Below are 20967 nucleotides of genomic sequence, written 5' to 3' on the forward strand. Positions count from 1 at the left end.
TAATTGGGAAATAGTATTTGCAGATATAATTATCTAAAATAAGGGTAGGCCCTGAATCCAAAAACTGTTGTCCTTAGGAAACACACAGAGATGTCTGCAGAGACTATGGCTAGGGGATCATGCCTGGAGACAGAGATTGCAGTGTGTCAAGAAACATCAAGGAATTCCAGAACCACAGAAGCCATCAGAGAGCCCAGACAGATTCACTATCAACCTCCAGGGGGAACAAGCACTGCTGAAGCTTTGACTGCAATCTTCTGGTCCTTAGAACTGTGACTGATTTCCGTGACTTCAAATACTCAGTTTGTGGTATTTAGTTATGACAGCCTTAAAAAAGAGTAAGTGTAACCAAAACTAACATGTAATTTCTAAACTCAGGGTTACAGAATTTAGAAAGTTCTTCCTGTTTCCTGGGATAATATAAAAATAAACTAAACTTTTAAACAGAATACTTACAAATAGTAAAATAGCTGAAATAACAAAAAGTAAAGCAATCCTTAATAAGGCCTCTCCTCCACGGAACAGAGGAGCAAGCCTGTACTCTCTGCTCTCTGCATGAGCTACACCACAGAAAGCAGCTCCAGCAGCTGCTGGTTTTTCTCATTTTCAATGGCATGAGTAAAACAGAAGTCTTTTCATGCATTTATGGATTTTTCTGATTACAAAAGTAATAATACCCACTGAAAATAGAAAATGAAGATACTATAAATCTCAAAATAAAAGCACTTCTTAGTCTAGTATCTAGAAATAACCACTCCTAACGTTTTGGTGGACATCTATTTCTCTCTTCCTCCCTCTTTCTCTCATCAGCATTCATCTATGTTACTGTGTGAGCATCCACGTGTACATTGCTCTCAAAATTTGGACCCTATTATTCATCAGTTTTGAAACCCACGTTTATAAACATCAGCAAAACAAAACTGGAATGTTTGCTTTTGTCATTAAATAATACTCTAGATATGATTTTATCAAGAGTTGAATTGATTTTTAATAATCTGCATGAATCCTGAGAGTGCAGAAGAATGAAGGCATCCTCCACTGCAGTGATTGGTGAAAGTCACTCAGTAGTAGAATATTGTGTCTGGTTGTTGAAATGTGCAGCCCAGGAAAAACTGTGCATTTCATCATGACCATTCATAATTAGTATATAAGTCATCTGTTTCTGTATTTTTATTATAGTCTTAGAACAAACTGTCCTAATAGCAATTCTTTTATGACTTATTACATTGATCTATATGTAGATTACATCAGCACCATATTTTTTAAGAAACTGATGTAACTACAACAATAGCTGCCAGATTTACACATTTATGTAAGCTTTGTTGATCACACGTGTACATCCCATAAGCAGCATTTCTGAATCATTTTCTCCCATTTGAAAAATGTTATGCAATTAGGACCACATCATAACCAGGAATTTACTTGGGAAGGACCAATACTCTCCCAATATGCACTTCCCAAGCCAAAATCCCAGTGAACATCTCTACTTTGAAAATACACTTTCTTTGCAACCTTGCAGTTCTTTTTATATGGATTCATAGTAAAGACCAGGACTCATTTACCATGTTGACTGTTTCCAGGTATCTGGGGCAGTTTTTTATGCTATGTGACAAAAATGTACCCATATCTATGTCTAAGGAACTGTTAAAATGTAGGCTATAGATTGTCTTTTGTACATCTATATTTTATCAATCCACTTTGTGGAACTGTTGTTTTAATTAATTCTGTGTATTTTTAAATTGACCGTCCTGAGTTTTGAAGTATAAATATTTCTCTAGGTAGTATTGAGTATTTCTGTTTCATTTCTTATTACATGAACTACAACTTCCTGAAAACCCTTCAAGTCAGATGACAATGATGCTGATGCTGTAACCGCCAACACTGGTGTGATCTGGCAGCTTTGGGTCACTCTTCTATACCAGGTTCCCTTCACCTTTTGACTTTTGGCTGCTGCATTTAACAAACCATTTTCACATAATCTATTGACATGTTTTTTCTTATTAAACACAAAGACATGATGTCACTATGAATGCTTACTTTATTATTGTAGTTTTGTGATCATGAAATGCACTCCACTAATTGCTGTGATTTCTCAATACTTTTAGAATTTTTACAGCTAAATTTAAGATTTGTTTATGTAACTTATCTGATCCTAATTTTTTCATTTTTAAGAAAATAGTAATAAAGTTTGTAACCATTTTCCTAACATGCAAATTAGAGTTTCACCACTTCCTATGTTTCAAAATAATCTCTATATTATGAGAAAATTCTCTTTGGAATTTGGGGAATTTTCCTGGTAATAACCTGCAGAGTCTCAAGTTCAAGGACCAGGATGATATCAGCGAGATCCTGCCCAATCAGGTGAGTGCAGGAGACTTTAGGAGATTTATGCCCCTGCCCACTTGGGTTCCAGAAAACAGTTTTGCTAATTAAAGAGACACAATATCAAGCAGAGATAATGCTGATTTGTTACTTTTCACGGAGTAATTTGTTTTTGTGTCCACTGAGGTGGAGGGAAATTTTTAAACAATTTATTTTCTAAGTACCACTATTTGTCTATTTGTATCATTTGCGTCTTCACATTTTGCATTTTTTCCTCTAATTTTCCAAACCCTTGATTTGAAAACTAATTTGTACTGTGCACATACATTTATACTTAAGTGCTTAAGTGCTTACCATCATCATTCCAGGTTTGGATTTCCTAGTTAGTACTACTGGTTACTTATTATTTCTAATATATTCACTTCTTGTCTGGCTGTCTTATACAGTAGGTGCTTTTGCAATTTTGATTTTTGTTTCATTCATTTACCACTCAACAGTCTACTTCAAGGTTCCGAATTTTTTTATTGTCCATCTTATTTTTCAGTTCAGTTACACTTTGCTATGCAAGCAAAACCTATAGAATTTTTTTGTAATTTCTTGAAGTGCTTCATCATGTTAAGTACATCACATTTTATACTTTTTTTCCTTTCTGATTCCTTTTTAACTGTTATAAAAACTTTAATTTTTTACAGAAATACAGGACAGAGCTCACATTTCGACGACCTATCCACTATATTAATCAGGTCAGCCCAGCCTTGTCTCACAGCTATTACTCTGCTTGAATTATTTTGAAGTGGAGATGATGTCTCTAAAATACAGGGAAATCCTAAATTGCAAGTATAAAACTCTAACTCCTACAACTTAATAGCATTTCTTAAATAGTAATTATTAAATATATGATCAGTGTTTGGATTCATCCAATTGTCTCCATATTTTTGGTTTGATATGTTCACCAGGATCAAATAAAATCCCCATGTTTTGTTGCATGTGTTTCTAAGTCTTTTTTTTAATAGTTGGATGAATTAAGGTACAACATATACATTATAGAATTGTCCTTTTACATTTGAAATTTTCTGAGTTGTACCAAAACACACAGGCTTGTAAGGCTGTCTAAACTCAAACCCCAAAATATCCCTTCTGCTTGGCAGTTGAGGCCCCTCCTCCCACACTTACCCACTTCAACCCACTAAAATATGGCCTGTTTTTTTGTTGTTGTTGTTGTTTTGGTTTGGTTTGGTTTTTGGTCTTTATCCTTTTTATCGGTACCGGGGATGGAACTCATGACTGCCTTGCTTGTAAGGCAGGCACTTATGCCGCTGAGCTAAATCTCCAGGCCCTAAAACATGCTCTGTTCTTACAGTTCTGGTTTTCCTGGATTTCACAGGTAGAACTGTATACAGTGTATATTTTTATTTTGGATTCCTTCACACAGCATGATGCTTTGGGGAATTCAATCATGTTATTGCTTTTAACATAAGTTCATTCCTTTCATTTCTGTGTCACCATCCATTGTTTGGATACATTCAATTTTATCAACACACAGCTAATGTTGCTTATGAAGAAAATCAGGATAAACATGTAACAGCTATTTATGTGTCTGTATCCTTTACTTCTCTTAGATAAGTACATACGAATGAGACTGCTATGTGTTAAGGGCATGTGTTTGACAAATCGAGAGCTAATGTCCAACATTATCACTGTGCTGCATCCTCATCAGCAGTTCTGAAAGGCTCGGCTGCTCTCAGGCTGCACCACCACTCAGTCCTGTTGAATTCAGGTTTTATTTATAACCACTCTAAGTGAGGCACAGGGACTCTCACAGCGGGTTTAATATACACTTCCTAATGATATAAGATACTGAGTGTATTCTTCATGTGCTTATTTGCAAGCCACAGTTTCTTAGCTGTTGATGTATTTTGTGCTATATTTTGTCCATTTTGTTGGGTTGATTTTTCATAATCTATTTATGAGGGTTCTTTGTGTAACCCACATATGAACTTTTTATCAGCTCTATGTTTTATGAATCTGTTCTCTCAATGCGCGCCTTTTATTAAAAGTTCTTTGAAAGAGCAATCACTCTTCATTTTGATGGAATTCAATTTATCAACGTGATTTCTTTTATGGTTGATGCTTTTTGTGTCACATCTAAGGAATTTTCACCCAAAGATCAAAAAATTTTTCTTATATGTATTTTTCAAAGTAAATAATGGATTTTTATTTTATAACTAGATGTATAACCTATTTTTGAGTTTATTTTTGTTTGGTAGAAGGTATTGATCAAGATTTGTTTATTTTGAAGATAGATGTTCAATGGCTCAGCCCTTTTGCTGGAAAGGAAATCTTACTTTAACCTTTACTGAATTTTCTTTATACTTTTGTCAAAAATCAACTGACCGCTTAGGTGCATTCCTCTTTCTAGGTCAGCTGGATTCTGTTGATCACGTGTATTCCTATGCTTCCATTAATTCCACGAATGCCTAATCCTGTTACACCACTGGAACATTCACATCAGTTATGTGAGTCCTTTGTTTGTTTGTTTTATCAAAATTGGTGTGGATATCCTCCTTTAAGAGGCAATTTTTGAATTTCCTTATCAATTTCTATGAAACTGGGATTTTGTTCAAAGTTGCCTGAACTAGCATCTTAAACATTATGAGTTATATAGTCTGTGATTAAAAATTCTTTCTTCAGATATGCATGTCTTCTTTAATTTTTCTCACCAACATTTTGAAATCTTCAAGAAATACAGATTAGACAGATATAGATACAGATATATAGATATAGATATAATATAGATATAGGTCAATCCCTATATATTTCATGCTTTGTGCTTTTTTAATTATACTATTATCTTTTTTCAGGTTCTAACTGTACATGACAGGTAATACATGGACATTTACTGATTTTTTACATTAACCTTGCATACTTAACATTACTAAGTCACTTATTAAAATTAGTACCAGTAGTTTTCGGCAACTTTTCAAACTGGTCTAAACAGATAATCATTTTGTCTGCATACATAGATGGTTTCATTTTTTTCCTTTCCAGCCTGAATTATTTCCTTTCTTCTTTACTTACTTTCTTCTTTCCTTCCTGGTCTCTTTTTGCTGATGGTTTTTAGTATCTGCATGCAAGGGTTCACAGCACATCTCGGAGAAAAGCTTTCACTGTTACACACAATGCTAGCTTTAGTTCTTTCAGAAAAGTCTTCTGTCAATCTGAGGTCAATCTCTGCAACTCTTAGTTGAATTAAAAGTTCAATTTTTAAAAATTTTTTAACATAAAGGGTGCTGAGTTTGACCAAAGTGCTTTCTAAATCTATTGAAATGATTCTATTGTTTTTCTTCTTTGTTCTTTTGATAAATAATATGGATTGATTTTCTAATGTTGAATCAGCATTGCATTTCAAGAAGGGAAAAACAATCACTTGCCTTGACATATTATCAATCGTACACATTGCTGGATCTGGCATGTTGATATGTTGAGCACTTTTGCATCTGTGTTCATGAAGTATATTGGTTGCTACTGTCTCCTTGTAATATTTATGGGGTTTTGTGTTCAAGGCATTCTGGCCTCAGAAAATGGGGAAATGTTATTCTCAGATCTGAGCAAATTTATTTAAATTTGTGTATTACTTTTTCTCAAAATATTTGGTGAAACTTATTAATGGAGCTCTCAGGACCTGGACTTTTCTCTGTCAGGAATGACATAAACAGCACTGGAAGATTTAAGCAATACACTCAATGTTTTAAATGGATGTACCATGGTATGCTCACTATTTCTTCTATAGTGAGCACTGGCAGCTTGGAACCTACAGAGAATTTATTTCATGAAAGATCTTAAATTTACTACCAAGATGTAGTTTATAATTCTCCTATTACATTTTATTAGGACCTAGCATAATGTCTCTTTTTCATTCCTGATGTTAGTAATCTGTGATGTCTTTCCTTTTTTATTCAATATAGACAGGAGCTTATTTACTGTATTGATCTTTCTAAAAATTCAGCTTTGAGTTTCATCGATTTTGTATAGATTTTTATGTCTTTAATTTCTTTGATTTCTGTTCTTATCTTTTGTACTTCCTTTGGGTTTTTTGGTTCAAGTGGGTCTCTTTTCTCCAGTTTCTTGAAATGAAGACTAGATAATTGATTTGAGATTTTCCTTTTATAATATACGCATTTCATACTATAAATTTTTATCTAAGCACTGCATTAAGCTATGTCCCATAAGATTTTCTTATCGATTTTCATTTTCATTTAAATCAAAACATTTTCTGATTCCCTCTGTTTCATTGACCCATGTGTTATTTGAGAGCATTTCATTCTATGTTCATATTTTTGGAACATTTCTTTCCAGTATATATTTTCTGTTATTGATTTCCTACTCAATTCTCTTGTGATAAAAAGTGTACATTCTACTAATCATTTATAATCTATTAGCTCAACTTAGAATCCAGAGTATGTGATTAATGCATGCTCCATATGCCCACAAAAACACGCTGTCTGCTGTGAGGTGGAGGTTTGCTGATGTCAGTGTGTCAGGGTGGTGTTCTCCAAATCCTAACTGCTATTCTGCTTTCCAGCTGCTCAGCTGCTAACATGTGAATGCTGACATCCCTTAATTATGACTTTATCTATGTCTTGTCTCCTATCAGTTTTGTTTCATGTATTTTGAAGCTGTCTTACTGGAACTGCTGTTTTCTTTGTAAGTTTTCTCCTTGCATAATTTTGAGTCATGTGGTATCTATGTTTTAGCCCTGGCAATACTTCTTCGCTGAACTCTGATTTGCCTCCGAGCAATACTGCCATCTCAGCTCTCTTCTGACTAGCATGTGGTGCTGTCTCTTCCCTCTCGCTTTCCTTCTTATCCTCTCTGTACCCTCATACTAAATGTGAGTTTTTTGTAGATATCACATATTTGAGACTGAAAATCTGGAAAGCTCTGGCATTTAAGTACGGAGTTTAGTCCTTTACATTTAAGTCTGTCATTTTATAGTTTGTTGTTGTACCATCTGTATTTGATCTTTGCTCTTCTTTTTTTTTTTTTTTTTTTTTTTGTCTGCTTCTGGGTTGAGTTGAATATTATAATTCTATTTTTATGATTCATTGATTTATTTTTTCACAATTTTAAATGTCTACTCTGTTTCACAGAATCGAATTGCAATATTGATTTTATATTAGGAAATCAATTGCTGTCACTTATCAAAAGAACAAAGAATTTTATGTAAGAATTTATGCATAAAACATATAATGAAAAGCATGCCTATATATATCATTTTTGTGTCTGATATCATGCTATCATGCCTTGTTTTTTCTAATCTTTCAGTTTCACCTTCTATATTTCCATATCTCCAATGAAACTCTCCACATACCATTCATGTCACTTTACTTTCCATCAGATCATTTAATATGTTAATCAGTTATGTTAAAGTCCCTATCTAATAATTTCAACATCAGTGCCATCTCAGGGTCTGGTTGCATTGAGTATTTTGTATCGTGATAATATTTTGTCATTTCTCCTTTGGTTGGTATGTCTTGTAATATTTTACCAAACACTAGACGTTGTAAGTAGAACAGAAAATGTGATAATTAGGAATGGGTTCGCCCCTTGTATTAAAGTTGAGTCAATACATTCAAGGGTTGACCTGGATTCTGCTTTTTCTGTCATAGTTGCTTTTTAAAGCCCTCATACTTCAAGTTCTTTTAAAAACAGCTTTTGCCTAGGGTGAGTCCTGGAGTATCTGATGATATGTCTCGGTATTTGTGTTCCTGCACCAGCTTTTAGACATCACACATTCTTGCTCCCCATACAGTGTGTACCTCACTTCCCCCCTGAACGAGTGGTAGGTGCTGAACTGGTGCTTGGTCAGGGTCCTGGTCCAGACTCAGTCTCTGGTAACCTTCTTACCAACTTTAAGTATAGCAGTTTCTGACTGCTTCTTTCTTTTTCTTAAACAAGGTGAGATATTTGAAAGTTATACTCCCACATCTCCCTTTACCATCATAAGTTGAATTTATGTATTTAATAGCAATTCTTACAATAATCTCTTCTCCATCAAGAGAATTGAAGCTTTTCATTCATTTCTGTAACCAAATAAACAAATGTTTACATGGATTTTAGACAGTTAACAGAAATTGATGACAATTACAGATATTTTGAAATCTGACTCCATCATTCTTAGTTCTTGCCTTTGACTTCTTAGTTGAGCAAATTACAAAGAAAAAAGAAAATTCTATAATATAAACATTTTCCAAATTCATCATTTTTCTTTAAAAGATTGTAATGTAATCAGATTATCATGATTCAAAAAATAAAAAAGCATAAGGTTAGTTCTGTTTTTTAAAAATTCTTCCTGGTCCTGATGTCTAAGATCAGTTCTGACTCACTTAGGGAGCTGAATTCATGGCTCTCTGGGAGGCCAGAGAGGTGCTCGTTCTTAGTGGTTGTCTTGTTATCATCTTTCTAGCATGAGAGCTCTGAAACCCCAACCAGGGAGAGAGTGCCTTCCCAGAAATCCTGCTCTAACCTGATGACTGAAAACTGAAGGTTGGGAAACTACTCCTTCCCTGGGTTTGGAGTCCCTAAGAGGCCTAGACTTCATCCTCCTGCCTTGACACGCAGACAGCTAGCCCTCTCTCAGTTCCATGGATTTTGCTGGCAAAGGATGTCTCCTCTCTGATGTTGGGTAGATCCTGAGAGCTTACATTAACCCTGTAGTAATCTATATGAACAGGTGTCATCTCACTGGGCAAAAAGCTGGCTGGAATTTGTTTGATTTTGTTTTTTTTTTGTATCAGGGATTGAACTCACAACCTTACACCTGCCAGGCAGTGCTGTGTCGCTGAGCTATATTCCCAGCACACTGGCTGGAAATTTTGAGTCACTCTGGGTTAAGTAGAAAGTGTTTACTTACATTTATTTTGTTTTTTGCAAATATCTTGTTTCAAAACAATTCCAATAAGGTATTTTAAAACAAAAATAAAATACAATAAAATTCTTTCTGATAATTGCATAAGAAAATAACAGAAATGTGGACATATTCCAAATAACCATACAAGCAAAAGTAAACAAAACATAAATGTCACCAAGAAAATAGAAACAAAACAAATAACAAATGAACATAAAAATTCAGGCTATAGTAACAGAAAAATATAAAAATTAAATAAAATATAAATATGCTAAACTGCATTTTTAAAAGGCAAAGGTAGAAATTGCGTTTTTAAGCAGTCAACCTGAGTTTAAAACAAAAGACAAGGGATAAACTGATAAGGAAAATAAAATACAAGATGCAGGCAGCGCCAAGGTGGCAAAATTAACGTGAGGCAAAGTACACTTTGAGGCGAAAACTCTGAACACGGCAAAGTCAATCCACTGCTACTTTCACAAGGTCTTTTTCTTGGTTGTGCACTTGTCTGACTTTTATGAGGCATAAGCTTTTTCACTCACAAAACTCACTTGTTTCACTCACAAAACTCACTAGGTCTCTAAACATTTTTCCAAGAACTATAATATTCAATATTTTGCGAGAAATCAAAGCTACAAAGCTGTGCCAGCTTCTGCTCTCTCTTATACGGTGTTTTCCACTCATAGGATATCACTAGTCCACAAGCCAGGCACGCAGCACACTTTGTCACATTTAATACTTCTGCTGTGTGCCACTCAGGCCCAATAAACAGGTATTATTGGCTCTCTGCTTTACACATTATTCATCTCTCACTGTTATCTCATTTTCATAGTTACAACTATTTATGCTTCAGAATGTGTCTGTATGGTCTTCTCTCACAAGTTCTCTAATTGCATTAATAGCTGGTTTTAAGTGTTCTTGCTATCTGGTGACTTCCATTGTCACTCGATATTGGCACCTCTTTTTTGATCGAATCTTTTATTGCTTTTCTAAGATTATTTATTTACACTTGCATGTTAAGGTAAGCCAAAAAGCAATTTATTGAAAAATGTTACTAGGTCCTGTGCAAAATCAGTGCTCCTCTTCATCTCTGTCTGAGTACTTTCCACTTCCCAGACTGGTTTGTATCTTCTCTCCATCTCTCCAGTCATCCTTTAACAAGAAGGACAGCCAGTGTTTCCTTGATGGCAGTTCACTTTTTCCCAATATGGTGTTAGTAGAATCTGACTCTTTGGTCTTAAGATGACAAGCAATGTCACACAGACAGCTTCTAGATAAATCTTCAGTTTCCAGCAAGACATTATTATTTTACATGTCTTTACTGGACTTTGGCTCACAGTTAATGAGATTCTCCCATTTCTTGATATTCTGTCTCAGTAATTATGTTTCTGAATAGCCTGAAGGACTCTGAAGCTCTTACTTTAGAAATGGAATACAAACTATTTCAGAACTATTTCTACCCTGGCCCTACCTCTACCACTGCCTGAGATTCACCTCCTGTCCTACCAAGCAGTGACACTCATTTTCCCTGGGAAACGAAAAGACTTGAAGCACTGCAAGGGAAAGAGGCTGGTGAAGAGATAAAGGTGAGTGCTGCTTCACGATTCAGAAAAGGAGCAGCCAGTGTGCTCAGACTTACTGCCTCCTTCCTGCCTGTATGGCCCTAAATCAACTGCCACCAAGGTCTGGAAATGAAAGAGTCCCAGATTGTTCCCCAACTCGACCATTTACACTATAATTAGAGACAATTTCCTTTAGCCACTAGGTTATTGTTGGAGGCCTTAGCTTCTAATGTACTTGCAACTGCAAAATTTTGCATGTTTGGATTTACAGATCATTTAAAATGCTGTCTGCCTTCTTGGGGCTCCTTTGCTTCTTTCAGTGAAGCAGGGTAACATAGAATCTGACAACACTCCATAACAGGCCTGAAACACTGCATAACTGGCCTGAAACCCATAGCACTATTCCAAAGGGACGCATCTTGCCTGGAGAGCCAGGTAACCCAAGTACCTTTTGCTAGTCTCCTCCTCCTATGTATGGCTGAGCCACAGCCAGCTGCCTGCAACTAACTGGCAAACAATCTTTCTCACGTTTTTGCATCTTTGAACATGACACCCTTGCTTCAGAATCTATTCCCTGCTTCTTACCCTGAGGACTTCCTTGAAGGAAGTCCGTTCTCCTCCTGAGGTTTCCTGAGGGTATCTTCAAACTGCACAGCATCATTGTGTCTTTACCTATGACTGGTTTGCTCCCCACTAGACTGGAAGCTCTTCCACAGTGCTGCTAGAGACTGGATATTTGTTATCCTTCATATTCACATGTGGAAGCCTCCAGTACCTCAAGGACCATTAGGATGCGAGAATTAGGAAATGACGCCATGATTGTGGGGCCCCATGATGGGATCAGTGTCTTTATAAAAGAGGGCCCAGAGAGCTGCTTTGTCCCTTCTGCCATTTGAGGACACAGCGAGAAGACAGTCTTCTATAATCCTGACAAGAAGTCCTCATCGGATCTCAAAATTGGTCCCCTGACCTCCAGCTTCCAGCCTGGAGGAATCATGTCTACTATTTAAGCCACTCAAGCAGGATTTGTCTTTTGATTATTATTGCAGCAGTCTGAGCTGAGAAGAACAAGGGCCTTGGACAGACCAGAGCCTGCAAGAACATGTCTAATGAATGAGGAAAAAGTGGAATATTAATTAGGAGTTTCGATAGTCAAAAGTGACCAACAACTTTTTATAGATCTAAGTATAATCGCAGGAGACATCACCATCACTGTTACCACAGATGTTCAACAAATGAAGTCTTTGTAATCTAAATTTTAGATGGCTTTCTGGATTCATTCATGGTGTATTCATTTTATCTGTGCCTTCTACCATGTGGCTGATTCTTAATTGATGGAGGACGTACAATATCAATCTCAGTTGTAAAGGTCATTCCCCAAGTCTCCCCCCGATAGTGACTTCTAACTAGGTTCATACAATAGCATATTTTCTTGAACCTGCTTGTTATTCACACATTGGTGTGAATGTTGGTTTCATGGTACAAACTGCTACTATCCCTAAAATAACAGTGCATAGTTACAATGTACTTAAAGGGCTGGGGATTTAGCTCAGTGGCCTAAGCACCTGCCTGACAAGCACAACCTTGTCAGGTCAATCCCCCATACCAAAAAAATTTTTTTTTAATTTAAAAAAATTTTTAAATTTACTTAAAGAGAAATTATTACACAAAAACTCTCTAAGAAAAGAGAATGAGCTTAGCTCACTAGACCTGTTTAAATGAAGGTTTTGATTCACTTGTTAAGCTTTGTGGGATTTCCAATTAAACTTCTCTGATTCATTAAAATGGAATCAATAACATAAATCTGATACTAAAGGCACTTATTTCTGAATATAAAAGTATATGACAAGATTGATTGATGTAATATATTAAATGCATAATATACTTGTAATTATATATTTTGTATTTAGCACACATTCATAGAACTGTATACATTTATAAATATATAAGTTAAATATAAATTTATCAATTTACAATGGCACATAAGATTTTAATATTAATTTTAATGACACTATATCTGAAAATTACATGTAAATGTTTTAAAAATTTGTAATTTGTAGTTACTTAAACTATAATTTCAAAGAGATATTTTAATTTTGTGTGTGTGTGTGCAGCACTAAAACTTAAACCCGCGACCTTCCATTAAGCAACATCTTTGGCCCTTTTTTTAATTTTATGTTACATTTTGAAACAGGATCTCACCAAGTTGCTAACTTGTTCAGACTGGGTTTGAACTTGTAATCCTCCTCCCTTAGCCTATCAGTATTTATACTTGACTTGGAATTCACCTTCCACCAGTACTTGTTTCTCTTGGGGCTCTCTGGTAAGCAGTTAACATCAGATAAATAACTCATTGAATATTTTCTTGGGACTAAGAAGCATTTAAGATATGCTTTCTAGAGCTGGATAACTTTTAAGAATTCAGAAATTCATCAAAAGATCAAAATTTTAGTGAAAAAACAGAGAAACTAAACAAATGAACCTGATTACCAAATTATCTTTGGAGGCAGGTACATTTCTCCCCAAAAGATAAATGAAACTACATTTGTGACCCATATGTCAAAAAGCAGAAAACAGATTTGACAAATGGTAGACTAGGTTTGAATGAAAAGTAATTCTAATATTTATCACATTTGTAAGAAATACCAGCTTTTGTCTTTTAAAGTAGATTGGTCAAAATGTCAAAAGTTAAAATTAATGAAAATTCTGCGAATAAAGTATTACATATCTGCTACACAGTAGTAAGTTAACAATATTCATATGATAAAAAAATTATGATACATTGTGAGGATCTGCTCCAATTAAATGGTATTTTCATAGAATGAATTTCCAGTGAGCTGAGAAAGGCTCTATAGCATATTTAGTGACGCACTGGGAAACAGAGGAGCTTCATTCAAAGTCTTGGTTGAATTAGGTGAACTGATTTTACCATTTTTTATAGAGTGAACTTATTTATTATTTTTGCAACAGTTCTTGCCAGTACATTAGAAAACTGAAATACAATTTCATTTACTAAGAGTCACCAAAAGCCATGCCACCTTGGTATGATACATGCCAGGGAAGCATCTTTATCACTACTATGTTAAATAGGAAACATGATAATCTTAGTGTAAAATGTTTATAAACGTCTGCATGCACAGTGCTCAACTAATCAATAATGCACAACCGAAAGGACAGAAGACAAATTTCAGTCAAAAATCATTAAGGCCTGTGAGCAACACCCATAGGTGTGTTGTTCTTCCCGACTTAACACTAAACAAGATTTATAGCAAACTGAAATAAATAGGTAGGCAAACAGAGGAAAATAAATATATCTCTCCTAGACTTGCATGGCATTATCACAGGAACATCTCCTTATTACTGAATTTTAGAGACACATATTGAGATAAGCTTGGTAGGTAGGAAATTACAGGAAGATAATGTAATTCTAAAGTCATAAAATATTCCATAATGGAAGGGGCCGCAAGACAATTTTGGCACCAGTAGCATTTGCTTTTATAATATGATCATATGTTACGGTGATTTTAAAAAATCAACTTAAAAATTCATAAGATGATTTTATTCTCCTGTTATGACATAGGCTTATTTTCCAATCTTTCATCCTGGGATTGTTTCACGGGAGTCTGTACCAGGACAAATGTTCTTTCGGGTCACCAGATTTCAAAGTTAAAACCAGAGCCATTCTCCAATAAGCAGCCATTCTCTGCCCCTCTCCAGCACCCCCAACACAAAGGCAAAATTCACAGAAATCAGATATGGGTGTCCATGTCCTATAACCCAGCAACCATGCCTGTCTGTACCTCACAAGAGGCAAATAACATTTTTAAACAAATAGACTGATCAATTATTGCCCCTATTAAGAGGTGTCAACAGAAACCAGGATCCAATTCTACAAAGAGAGCACCACAGATACAATACTGGGAAAATCTCAACCAAAGTAGTTCTATATTCTTAACAAAGAAAGAAAGAAAGAGAGAGAGAGAGAGAGAGAGAGAGAGAGAGAGACAGAGACAGAGACAGAGACAGAGAGACAGAGAGAGAGACAGAGATAGAGAAAGGAAGGAAGGAAGGAAGGAAGGAAGGAAGGAAGGAAGGAAGGAAGGAAGGAAGGAAGGGAGGGAAAGGAAGGAAAGTGAATGAGCTACCCAAGACCATTTTAAAAGTAAATTCACACCATAAATTAAATTACAAGAGGATTTATCAATAATATATGCCAGTAAAGTGACAAAGAATCTTTTATACTAAATTGTGACAAAGATAAAGATTGCCACCATTATTTGGGAACCAACCTGGTAGAGACGGAGGTGCTAACACCATGGTGGAAAGAGGCCTGGATGCAGGTGCTGGTCTGGACAGCGACAGAGCTATTTGATTGGCCAGGACGTGAGGCTTCTCATAGCCATGAAAAAGTCTGGACTCCTCAGGATGTATCCACATTGAATCCAGAGCAAAGGAATCATTAAAAAAAATCTGTCCACAAACAATGAAAGCATAAAAGTTAAGGCAAGGCACACAATTTAAGGTAAGAGAATGTCATCCGTAAATTTGAATTTAAAAGTCAAACCAAGCCATCAGAAAGACAAAAAGCAACACTAAGAGCAAAGCAGTCTATAAAATTAAGGCTAGGGGCTGCAGGTTTAGCTCAGGAGCATAGTTCCCAGTTTTAAAAAAAATTAATGTCACATTCTTGTATGGAATCCAAGTATTTTAAGCTAAAACAAAATGAACCTCTGTTCTGCTGATGCTTTTGACAAGGTCAATCTAAGTCTAAAACAATTTCTATTGCTACATCGCCAGTATATTACAATTAGAACATGCATGATGTTTTCTCTTGATATGATAATATCCAACAACTTTTAATAGTTAAAAGTCCACTTATTCAATTAAAACATTTGCACTTGTACCTTGCAATTCGGTATCCTTTTATCTATCCAACTCTTCCCAACAGGAGGTGGCAGAGTCGAAGCGCAGACATGTGGGAAAATGGGCACCAACTCCACAGTGGAGGAGGGGGACAGTCCTATTGATGGAGAAGGGCCACTCAACAGCCACTATAACACAAAGAAAGAAGGGAGTCCTCATTAGCTCAAGTCAATCAACTCTGCGTTGTACCAAAGGCACTGGAATAACTGCTTTCAAAAAAATAAATTTTAATAGATGTTTTGCAAATGGGAAAGAAACCAAACAATGAAAAGAGGGAGAGAGAGGAGAGAGGAAGGGGTCATAGAAAGATTTAAAATGTGTTATGCATATGTACCAATACCCCATGATGAATGTCATTATTATGTACTGCAAACATGTATTGATAAAAATAATTTTTAAAATGGAACCAAAAAGGAATTTTAATGTGTGCGTATATATATATATATATATATATATATATATATATATATATATGATTCCAAGAAAAATTTCTTTCCTCAATCAAGAAAAATAAACATTTACAAATTGAAGAGAAATTTATGGAACTTTTCATAGCTGAATTAGCAAAAAACACTACCAATACTGCATTCTTCAATAAAGAAAAAGAACTAAGCACAAAACCATGAAGATGCAGTAAGAAATGGGTTTCTGCTCAGAGATAATGAGAAACCACCATGGAAAGGAGAAAAACAGGGTATTCCTTTTAAAGCCCTCAATTCTTTTCATAAACAAGCATAGAGCTATAGTTTATGACACTCTTTTCAATAGAGCATCTTAATGGATTACCATTATCGTTTTAAAAATCTTAAGCCAATATTTTCAACCAATATTTTCAAAATGCAAATAGCTAGAGTTAAGAGTCAAAGTTTACCAAGGTTCATCAACACAAATAGATTCAACAGTAAAGAAAATGTAAGTATCACATAACTAATGATCTTAGTACAAAGAATAAAAAGAAAAATATCAAAAGGGGAAGCCAAGGTAGGTAACTCCCCAGTTAAAATCACTGATCCTCATCAAGGCAGAATGAATAAAATGCATTGTTCAACAAGCACGGAACACTTCAATACCTATTGTTTTAAAATCATAATGCTGCTTTTCTCCTGATCTGTGAAAATGCACTTCTGTTTCTAAGTATTGTTACTTAAAACTGGATAGCACAAAAATATTTAAGTAATTGACAATGAAGTTTTTCTGGATTTTTCTTTTTAAATTTATGCAAGAAAAAATGCAGTTTTCTATATAGAAAAAAAATGTAGTTCTTTGACACTATATACCTCTAGTGGTAGCACTCTGATATAACAACCTTCCAAAATATAGCAAAAGCAATCAGCGTTTATCCAATAAAACCCAATCATATATCAAAATACGGTATCCAGTACTGTATATGCGATGTGTCATCAAGTTTAAAAAACAACGTAGGAGTTTAACTACATCGTTTAAAAAGCTCACAAGACAATATTAGAATGGTATTAATTAAAAGGTGAATTCCAGCAGTGCTCATTTGAATATGTTAATGAGGTCAATCCTTCGCATGAAATAAATGTTATTCTCTGATTTAAATGCATCTGCATAATTAGGCAACAATGGGTCTTGCCACAACCAACCTGCCTTGTTCTGTTGCACCGTTAATCAAAGATACAGTCACTTTTTCTTTCTGATTCCAGGCTTTAAACGCCAAACTCTTCTAAAGTGGAATAGGCATTAGCGAATTTGGTGGACCCAGGCAGGCCTAGGGCAGGAGGGAAAATCGTCGGTAGCATTTGTCAGTATTAAAGGCAGGATTCCCCTGCTAGTTTCCATTGATTCAATTCTCTTAAGCATTTTTCTCAGTCTATTTGCAAGGGGAAGAAATCAGATGAGAATCAGAAATCGCTCTTGATTCCCAGCTCGCTTTTCAAGTCTGGCAGAGACTGTAAAAGTATTAACTTCGAGACGATGTCAGCCGCTGTACGAGGCTGCATCGCTCGGCTCCGGTGCCGGCTACTTGGCTACCGCGCTCTGCACAGCGACCCTGGCGAGGGCAAAAGTTACGGTCAGGCTGTCCCAATCCTGGCCCGGGATGAAGGTTTCCAAAGGACTCTGTCCAGAGGCAGAGAAAAGATACAGCAAAAACTGCGGAGAGGCAAAACGGGACGTCGAAGCGTGAACTTTCTTGCCGATGCACGGCTTCCAAACTGCGCCCTGATGGGCTGGGGATGCGAGGACACCGGGGGAGGACCAAAGCCACTCTGCGCGGCGAGGGCAGCGCAGGAAAGAGCCGCCCAGGACAGAGCTGGGGACGGGGACGTTACCTGTCCGTGGAGCAGGGGATAGTGGTGCACGGCGGCGTGGTCTGGCGCAGAGGGCAGAGGCAGCAGTGGCAGCAAGGGCTCGCCCGGGGCTGACCAGCCGGGCAGCCCGGGGAGCAGCGGGGCGGCGGGAGGCTGGGCCGCGGCGAGCAGAACCGGCGGGGGCGCGACTCCGGCACCCAGCCGGACCAGCCCGGCTGGGCCAGGGACCATCCAAAGCCAGGGCGGCGGCGGCGGGTCCGCATTCATGGGCCAGAGGACGGTCTGCCGCCGCCGGGGCTGCTGTGGCTGTTGCAGCAGCCGCCGCCGCCGCTGGAGCCTGGCGCCCGCCAGCATCCTACATCCCCGCGCGGGCGGCGGGGGCGGCGGGGCGGCGGGCGCCCGAGGTGCGGGCCGGCGGCGGCGGGCTCCGAAGCGAACTCACTTGGTTCCGCGGCGCAATGGCTCGCTCCGCCCCTGCCCCGCGCCGGGAGCCCCTCCTCCTGCCCGCGCCCCACTCCGAGCGCGCCGCCGCCGCTGCCGCCCCCGGGCCGGGCCGGACTCCGTCTCCGCCCCCGGCCTCACTGCGCCCAGGAGGCCACGGGGAGGCGAGGGCGCGGGACCCGGCGGTAGTGCGTGGGAAGAGGGTGGGGAGTGAGGCCGTGGAACCGGGCAGGGGCTGGAGACTCCCGGGTCAGGATCCGGCTGAGCCTGTCCTTTGCAGCCTCTTGCTGGCCTCCGTGCTGCCACTGGTGGCCGCCGGCTTTCGGAGAGGATTTGCACCTCAGGGAAGGCGCGGTGGCTGACCTGGCTCCGGGTTCCACGCGCAATACCAAGCCCAAGCTAAAGTGGTGGCACAGAAGCAAGGCATGTCTGCCGCCCGAAGAAGCTGAGGGCACAGGTGCATTAGCTGGTTTAATCCCAGAATAGGGTGCAGGGCCTCAACTGATACTGGATTGTAGTTCCCGATGGTGAGGTGGGCGCCCCGAAACTACTATTGGACAAGGTATGACTTCCGCCTCGACATATCTGGCAAATATTTTTCCTAAATTCCTGAAAGGTCTTACGTGGCTTAGAAATCCAGGGGTTGGTAGTAGGCCTAAAGTTTGCTTCTGATGGTGTCTGCTGACTTCAGCCCCTCCTCTGACTTGGTAGGCCCTATTCCAGGCCTACCCGGACTTGCTGTGTTGTGAAGCACCAAACAGGTGGCCTCAGGGCCTTTGCACAAGATGTCCCCTTTGCAGGGTGGGTTTGCCCTCTCTGAGCTTGTCCTGGATTCCCTCGGGGCACAGGACCTTGCTTCTCCATGCTTTGCTCCAAGTGACTTCTCCTGCTTCTGGAGGTTCCAGTGATTAAGGTCAGACAGACCCTTTTCTTAGAATCTGCTTCACCCAGAGCGCTCAGGTGAATCCTGCAGAAAAGAGCCTGGATAAATGCTGGTTTATCACCGCGAGGCGGCGCTTGTCCCAGTCATTGGGCTGTTCTTAGGGCAGCAGACCTGGGTCCCTTGTTTGGAGGCCGGATTTCTCGGCCTCCCTGTCCTCTGACAACAGCCTAGAGCATCAGCTGTGAGATCTAGCCCATCCCTGGGAAGATCGTGCTGAGGGCAGGGAAGAGGCTTCCGTGAACTCCAGGTTGCTACTCTGCAAAATCTCGACCCCAGGGAACCAGCATTTCTTGGGAGCCTCCTGTGAGGGTGGCAGTAGGGTCCACGCATTTAAGAGCTGGCTAGAAAAGCCAGCCTGATCTTGGTTGTTGCCCAGCTGTCATCCACCTGACACCCCCCGACATACCTGGGACATCCTTAGTGTTCTCGCCACTTCTCAGCTCCTTGGCAACCCCTCCTGATACAAACTAAAATACCCAGTGCTGTCAGTGTGCTTCTAGGGTTGATTCCTCATTCTCCTAATTTGCCTAATTTCCTCCCGTTCTCTCCAAGATCTTGGCATATGCTAATTTACATAGCTGCCATCCCCATACTTTCCTCCACGCAAACCATTTTTCAATTAGTAAATTTATCTCTCTTTGATACAAGCGTACTGACAAGATTCGTTTTCTCACCTAAGATCAGAGAGCTCTGCAGATGAGAAGGCTGATACTTTTTGCTTAAACCCTAAGTCATGCACACAGATATGTATATGCACACATGTTAGGTAATGTGACCATTTTGATCTTGAGTTTTATAACTAAACTAAATTCATTCTGTTTGAGTAGGAGTTACTGGTCCCTTCTATGTTGGTTGGAGGCTGGGAATGAAATTGGCATTGCCCAGCTTGCATTCTGCCCTCAGCAAGAAGCAAGACTCTGTGAGTATAGCTCAGGCTCCTAGGAAAGGTCCAGCTAGCCACATCCGGGTCTCCTGGGAAAGCAGGAGCTCCACAATGGATGGGTGCTGCACTGAATTGGAGGAAACTCTCATCTGCATTCTCACATAATAGGATGCTCTTGGGATGATTGTGCTAATTAGCCTGGCCAGCAGGCAAGTCCCTCCTTGGGCTGCCTACTGCCCTGCAGTCTGAGTGTCTTGGAAACTCCTGACTCCAAACTAAAGCAGAAAGACACAAGTAACTGTTTTCAAAGAACCTCAGAGGGGCCCTTGCTTTTTGCTATTTCTCTCCACAGTTTCAGCTGTATTCTTTAGCACAATGCTGTGAGTCCCCAGTCTGTACCATGCTCCGTGGTAAATTATGCATGACACAAACACAGTGGTTTCTACCAATCAGTTCCTTTGAGGATGGACTCACAAGAGAATCTAACACCTTGTTTCTGGCTCCTGTTTCAATGGAATTCATCCAAGCATTTCCCATATTGACCATCACAGAGGTCCCCAATATTTTATGGCACCAGGGCCCAGTTTTGTGGAAGATAATTTTTCTGTAGATGAAAAGGGGGTTGAGATTAGAGTCTCATGTAGACCACGCAGCCTAGCTCTCTTGCATGCAGAGTTCACAGTAAGCTTCATACTCCTGTGAGATGCTAATGCCAC

General features: G+C 38.8%; 1 protein-coding gene across 1 annotated transcript in view; it reads right to left on the bottom strand.

The window, feature by feature from the left end:
* Window positions 1-18415, bottom strand: part of Tcerg1l (transcription elongation regulator 1 like) — a 195691-nt gene extending 177276 nt beyond the window's left edge. Inside the window, exons 1-3 of the mRNA XM_063244957.1 lie at window positions 18006-18415; window positions 15693-15839; window positions 15078-15258 (exon numbers count right to left, since the gene is read on the bottom strand). Coding sequence (XP_063101027.1) covers window positions 15078-15258; window positions 15693-15839; window positions 18006-18338 — 661 coding nt within the window. The 5' untranslated portion in view covers window positions 18339-18415. The remainder of the gene's footprint in view (window positions 1-15077; window positions 15259-15692; window positions 15840-18005) is intronic.
* Between the last annotated feature and the right edge of the window lie 2552 nt (window positions 18416-20967).

The sequence above is a fragment of the Cavia porcellus genome, unplaced genomic scaffold (assembly GCF_034190915.1).
Source record: "Cavia porcellus strain 051 isolate PalLab524CR breed Dunkin Hartley unplaced genomic scaffold, mCavPor4.1 scaffold_2, whole genome shotgun sequence".
NCBI lineage: Eukaryota > Metazoa > Chordata > Mammalia > Rodentia > Caviidae > Cavia > Cavia porcellus.